This window comes from Dicentrarchus labrax, unplaced genomic scaffold (genome assembly GCF_905237075.1).
Source record: "Dicentrarchus labrax unplaced genomic scaffold, dlabrax2021, whole genome shotgun sequence".
NCBI classification, from domain to species: Eukaryota; Metazoa; Chordata; class Actinopteri; family Moronidae; genus Dicentrarchus; species Dicentrarchus labrax.
This window is the reverse complement of record NW_026136722.1, coordinates 25980918-25987967: the sequence shown is the minus strand read 5'-3', so window position 1 is coordinate 25987967 and position 7050 is coordinate 25980918. Positions and strand designations below refer to the sequence as shown.

Below are 7050 nucleotides of genomic sequence, written 5' to 3'. Positions count from 1 at the left end.
CCAATAATAAGTGTTTAGCTATAAACTCTACTTTTATGATACCTAGGATTTGGTTTGGTGACACTGTCCTAGAGGTGTTAACTCAATTACATATTCTAGCATTGAGGTAAATATTAAGGTTGTTATTATTGTTTGTTTGAACCCAGTAGGTGGGGGAAAGTCACAGATATGCTAACAAACACAGTAGGTGTGGAAAAGTGACTAGTGTGCTAAGAAAACAAGCATCATTCTGTCTTATTTCACTCTGGACCTGTGTCCAAACGTACGTACCTCAAACTCTGTTGCATGGGAATGCTGTTACAATGCTCATACTCATTTGAAAATATTTCCACAAATATGGAGGAGCATACAGCCTGTGGTAGGAAAAATCTTTTAAAAAATTGTTTAATGTGATGTAATATGTGAGGCAAGTGTACCTATGAATGCTATTGTTCAATTTTTCTTTTGATTTTGACTACTATTTGGATGTCTTAATTCATACAAATAGCTTTAAAACACAGAAAAAGCTGATCATATTGTTATCCAGACTAACATGAATTTATTGTCTTGTACTTGTAATTGTAAACTGACAGTATTTATTTTATGCTTTAGTCTTTTACTGCTTGTCATCCCTTGCATCACCAGTAACTACAAATGGACAAGTCTTGAACATTTTGTCCCCTGAGAATTGTGACATTGAAATTTTAGACAATGGAAGGACCATCAATGATTTCATAGACAATAAAATAGAGGAACTTGGTTCAAAGGTGAGTATCAGAGATATCATGATTCTTCCCTGACTATGAACCTATAATTATGTGAAAGTATTGTGAGAAAGTTGAGATTCATGAGATGTGTATTTTTAAAATAAAATGTAAACTTTGCTTTATTCATTCAGGACAGTGAACAGCCATTCTATGTGGCAAATCTAGATGATATGGTTAAGAAGCACCTGAGATGGCTCACTACATTACCTCGAGTCAAGCCTTTCTATGCACTGAAGTGCAACAGCTCACCAGCGGTTTTGAGGACGATGATTGCTCTGGGCACAGGTTTTGACTGTGCTAGCAAGGTACTGTGAAGTGTTTTAGACATAAAGTCTTTTCCACAATCTGTTACGATAAAGGTTGTTTCCTTCTCATCTGAAACATGTTTCATTCTAACAGGGTGAGATTCAGCTGGCCCTGTCCCTCGGTGTGGCACCTGATAAAATCATTTATGCACACACAACCAAAGCACGGTCGCACATCAAATATGCCCGTACTCATGGAGTAAATATGATGACTTTTGACAGCGAGGATGAACTCGTAAAAATTTCTTTCTGTCATCCTACAGCCAGGTAAGAGAACAACTACTAAAATGTTTGATTCTACGTATAGTCTAAATTGATAGTATTGATTATTTGTGAATTATTTGTGAATTACGTTCCAGACTGGTACTCCGCATCGCAGTGGACGACACTTGCTCGGTGATAAGACTCAGTTCAAAGTTTGGAGCCAGACTGGGGACAGTGAATAAGCTGCTGGGGCGTGCTCGGGAGCTGGACCTGGATGTCATTGGGGTCAGCTTCCATGCAGGCAGCGGGTGCACTGAAAGTTCGGCATTCAAACAGGCCATAGCAGATGCCCGACATGTTTTTGACATAGCGGTAAGTCATCGTCGTAGAAATAGAACATTACAAAGATACACTACATTTACATGTTTAAGAGTAGGGCATTGATCAAGTTTTTTGTTATGACAGTTGAGATTTAAATCCTCTGTTTCAAGAAAAAGCTGCAGTGGCTTTAAGCTTGGATCAGACTGCAGGAAGAATAGTTGCTACCTCTGTAGCAGCTAATGGGGATCTGAATAAACAAATAAACTAAAATATGGCTGAGGAAAGCAGAAGAGTATAACTTACTGTCACTGCTTTACTGGAGTTGCTCAGGTCATCAGATCAGACTGTGGTTGTATTGGACATTGTGTGAGTGTACAGCAGGGCAGAAGGTTAGCATTTTCCTAAAAAGGATATAAAGATTTTTAAAAGGTTAAGCACCAAATGCTGTTAAATTTTATGCTTAATACTGTTCCACTTTTTAAAGAAAAAATGTGATGCACTGATTTGTTGACCGATATATATAACTTATAAGACTATAATACAACTTTTGGGTTGCCTGGCTGGTGTTCATCCTCCTCCTGGATGGCACTTTATTCCTCCATTCAGCTAGATCTTTAATTCTCCTGGGAGACCACTCGGATGGACTGTTGACACATCCATTGACGCATCCAGTGGTACCAACTATGTCATGCTAGCATGTCCAGAATGGAGCTAAATACATTTTGTCGAAAATTTTCCTAAAGATATTTAAAAGGTTTACCACCATATACTGTTAAATGTTATGTTTGCTACTTTTAGGTTAATTTTTTCTTTTTAAAGAAAAAATATGACACACTGATTTGTTGACTGATCAATTGACATTGTAGTACCACTGCCAAGTAAAGCACTCCTTAAAAAGAGTTCATAATTTGCAACAAATTACTATTAATGAGCAGTTACTTCTTCACTAATACAGTTATAACTTATAAGACAATACGACTTTTGGGTCGCCTGGCTGGTGTTTATCCTACTCCACAATGACACTTTGTTTATCCATTCAGCTAGGTCTTTAATTCTCCTGGGAGACCACTTGGATGGACTCTTGATGCATCCATTGATGCATCCATTGGTACCAACCATGTCATACTAGCATGTCGGGAAGGGGGGCTAATACAGCTCCAAAGTTGGGACATTGTTGTATAGATGTTTTATTTTTACAGTGACGTGTGTATTTGAATTTTTCTGCATACTAAACAGTAATATTAATGGAATGAAGCCTGAGAGCTAGTCCAGGCAGTCAACTCAAGCTGCACTGATATACACACATGACATGCCTCACTCCATAATCTCCAATTTATTGGAACCTATTCAAACTGCACAATTTCCCAGCTCTCCCTCTGCTCTGTCAATGTCGTTGTTGCCCTGCATCTGTATTGCTGCGGCTGCACTGTAAGCCCCACCACCACCCCAGCATCCACCTGTAGGCTCCAGCAGGGGGTTTAAGGTATTTGCTCATCACTCCCCAATATCTCTATGTAAACATATCTGCGGGGAATGATGAGGTCAGAGCCTAGACGCCAAAATCTAAGTATGCTATACTGCTGTAATAAACATTTCAAATGTGAGTTGTCTGACTGAACTACTATAATAATAATAATAATAATACTAAACAGTATTGGAATTGCATGAATTGGGAATTACATGCGTCATGCCACCCCACCACAGTTAACGGTCCAGTGTGTAAGATTTAGTGGCATCTAGCGGTGAAGATAAAGATTGAAACCAACTGAATACCACTCACCTTCCAAGCAAGTAGGAGAAACTATGGTGGCCGCAAAACTCACAGAAGGCCCCATCTACAGCCAGTGTTTGGTTTGTCGGTTAAGGGCTACTGTAGGATCATGGTAGTTCAACATGGTGGACACTGTAGAACCCGCTCCCTCTGTAGATAAAAACAATTCATTCTAAGTTCACAAAAACACAACAACACTAATGACAACATACCTGTGAATATTATCCCTCTGAATGTTACACACTGGTTTGAGCTTGTCACAAACACTTCTCTCCATATCCCAACTTTGACACCCTTGGTAAACGGTGCCTTACTATAAAGTGGTACTGATATGTTTTTCAGAATAAGTTGGGATTCCAGATGACTCTCTTGGACATTGGTGGAGGGTTCACTGGGAGAAATGACTTCAAAGTCACATTTGAAGAGGTAAAATAAAGAACACACGTTTATTGTTGTAATTCATTGTAATGACTCAAATAACTAGTTTTAAGTGTCAAGTCTTGTTTAAATTCAAATAAATATTACAGTTAGAGGAAAGCTGTATTCAGTAGACATTTTTAATAGCAGCCTTATGGAATAGTAGGGTAAACATAACACAGGTAAGTGTTACCAATTAAGGTTACATTTCTTACAGATCAAACAGAATCAGAAGCATGTTGACTTACTGGAAAGGCTTTGCTACACTAAATGAAGCGAAGCCTTAAGTAGTATCATTAGTAACACCTCTATTTACTCCACTATTTCATGTCAGAATGGCTGCTGTGAAAAAGGTCTATTTGGAAAACAGAAAGCTGTGGTGAGAACAGCCAAGCATGCCACGAAAGCGAGCTTATGCACAGTGTCAGATAATTGCTGACCAATGTTGTGAGCAAGTCCTGTCCTATAGCATCAAGTAAAACTCCTCGACAGTGATTTCTTTAAAAGAGGAAACCCAACTTTAATGACATGGATCATACTTCATAGAAACACATGCAGAAACCTTACCTTATGTTGACTGTAATATCAGTGATACTGGTTGCATTTAGGTGTCAGGGAATGTCTGAAATATTATTAGATGTCATACCTGGGATATATGTTATTATGCTATTGTGTTTTGCCTTCCTAGGTTTCAGAAGTCATTAATGGAGCACTGGATGAATACTTCCCCTCTGACAGTGAAGTGGAGATCATCGCTGAGCCAGGCCGATACTATGTGGAATCATCCTTTACACTGGCAGCGAACATCATTGCCAAAAGAGTCATCCTAGATGATACAGAACACAGTGGTAATGTATAGATCTGTTCTCTATCCAGTATCAATACATAGATGTCAGAACTATACAAAGTGCAGTTTCATTTATATGTATCTTGATTTAAAATAAAAGAGGGGTGGGTGACCGGTGATCAGATGTGTCTGGTCAGTACACTACTACATATTCAGTAACCCAGCCTCTGAGTAGTTACTCACTTTGATCTGTGTTGAGGACCATAGATAAAAAGGAACTTTTTCCTATTATTTTCAACATCTTTAAAATTGCATATTTGATAGATCTAGTTGCCATTTTAGTAACTTTTATTACTTTGTGTGCATTTTTTCCAGACATTGTGGAAAACAGCCGGGACAGAACGATGATGTACTACCTTAATGATGGACTGTACGGTTCCCTGAGTCCCATCGTCGATGAACCTTCTTACTACAAGTTTGAACCATACTGTCACAGGGTAAACATTGACCCTGTAGCCACATTAGATGATTCTGCAAAATCTTATTTAAATCCAATGCCAATGATTTAATATTCTTGTTTTTCACAGTATCTGAGAATAGTTAAAACTGCAGTATGTCATTTTTATAAAAAAATGTTTTTTCATATTTGCTGAAACTTGCACTATATCCTGACAGTAGTACATGAAACAGATAATCTGTGAAAAACAGGTTCCTCTGCCTCCTCCTAGTGCTCCTTATGGCATTTGCAAGAATTCAGGGGGCCTGAACAAAAACAACCAATCAGAGCCGAGAAGGAGTGCCAGAGGAACCTGATTTTTTCACAGATTATCTGTCTCATATACTTCTGTCAGGATATAGTGAAAGTTTCAGCAAATATGAAAGAAATATTTTCATAAAAATGACCTACTGCAGCTTTAAAGTTAGGTCAATACCATGGTTATAGCAATGGTACAACAATCTATGGTAAAGGTATGGTCAGGGTGAGGCAACAAATTGTTATGGTAAGGGTAATATTGTGGTTATGGTTAATAGAAAGGCATTATTGCAGGTCTGTGACAGAGCGCATGGAAGTTAGACTGCAACCTCCACAAGCTTATTGTCAGCCTGAAGAGGATGCTACTTCCTGCATTGAGTGCCTTAGTGTTGACATGGACTTAAATCTTGAGGTGTGGAATTGTTCAATATGGACGTCATTTCTTAGTATACTGGGCTATGAATTATGCACAATGACCCAACCTGATATCACCATCATGTTCAGTAATTTAAAATTATTTGAAATTAAACATTGTAAAATGGGATTGAAACAAATAGACTGTAGTAGAATATGAGAACCAGTGTGATGCAGGTTTTATATTTCAATGTTTGTGCTCTATGCAGGCTGTTAAGAGCAGTGAGCAGAAGTACCAGTCTATCATCTGGGGTCCAACCTGCGACAGCACTGATAAACTAACTGACGACTACTGGCTTCCTGAGTTGCACGTGGGGGACTGGCTTCTCATCGACAACTCGGGTGCTTACACTGTTAGTTTATGCACTGAATACTGTGGTTTTGAAAGAACACGCATTTACCTTGTTGTGACAGCTGAAACATGGCACGCCTTAAACCTTTCTCACATTTAAAACATTATCTGTTAATAACGTGGTAACACTTCTCTCTCAGTATATAAGGTGCTACTGAATTGTATGAAGAACACAAAAGATAAGCATAAATATAATAAATACATGCAGAAATGAATAACTAAATACATAAAAGAAGGAAAAATAAATACATTTGTGTAATATAAATGGCTATTTCTGTTTTTTTAACATTTATTTATTTTAATGTGAATTCATTTATTCAATTATAAGTTTATTTATTTATTTATTTATTTATTTATGTATTTCTAAATATATTCATTGGATTATTTTTGTGCCTGTATGTCAACTGAGTGGTTGGTACACTCTAAGAAATAAAATGTTGTATTTACTTAACTGAGTTATGTCAACCGGTCCCACTAAACTGTGTTGTTTATATAGGAAAAGCAATGTATTATTAATGTTTACAACACATTTTAAGTAATTCCAATTTAATTATGTTACTTTAAAGCTAGGTGACATTGCTACATTGCATAACCACAACAACATTATGTTGGATTTACAGAGACTATGTTCACTTAACTTAATATGATTGAGGTCAATTTACTTAATACAAATGAACAATATTAATGTGATAGGTTTGTGTTAATCATGCAACACCTTGTGCTGTTTAAATAAATAAGTCAAATAAATACAACTTAAGTTGCTGAAATTCACTTAAGCCTTTATTATATTCAGGTCTGCAAACAGTGGGACTATTACGAATAAAGTCACGTCTGTAATATGTATGTGTATACACACATTCACAATAACTGAAACTGTATAATGCGTATAATCTTACTGTTTTAACCCCACACCTGAATCATTTTGTTTTGTTTTGACAAAACAAGCATCAACCTTCAACAGTAAAATGTACACAGAAGT

The 7050-nt window shown here is 37.1% G+C and overlaps 1 protein-coding gene across 1 annotated transcript; it reads left to right on the top strand.

Annotated features, from left to right (window-relative positions):
• The first annotated feature begins 228 nt into the window (after nt 1-228).
• Nucleotides 229-6518, top strand: LOC127357003 (ornithine decarboxylase-like). Its single transcript, XM_051389148.1, has 9 exons — nt 229-358; nt 592-746; nt 878-1051; nt 1146-1318; nt 1411-1627; nt 3690-3773; nt 4453-4612; nt 4927-5048; nt 5929-6518. The coding sequence occupies exons 1-9, from the start codon at nt 286-288 to the stop codon at nt 6169-6171; spliced, it is 1401 nt and encodes a 466-aa protein (XP_051245108.1). The 5' UTR covers nt 229-285; the 3' UTR covers nt 6172-6518.
• Nucleotides 6519-7050: the final 532 nt, after the last annotated feature.

What these genes read in the sequence shown, in the direction of transcription:
- LOC127357003 (XM_051389148.1), top strand. Translation starts at nt 286, where the DNA reads ATGGGAATGCTGTTACAATGCTCATACTCATTTGAAAATATTTCCACA. An exon ending in GGAGGAGCATACAGCCTGTG is followed by an intron (nt 359 to 591) that starts GTAGGAAAAATC and finishes TTTATGCTTTAG; the next exon opens with TCTTTTACTGCTTGTCATCC. An exon ending in TAGAGGAACTTGGTTCAAAG is followed by an intron (nt 747 to 877) that starts GTGAGTATCAGA and finishes TTATTCATTCAG; the next exon opens with GACAGTGAACAGCCATTCTA.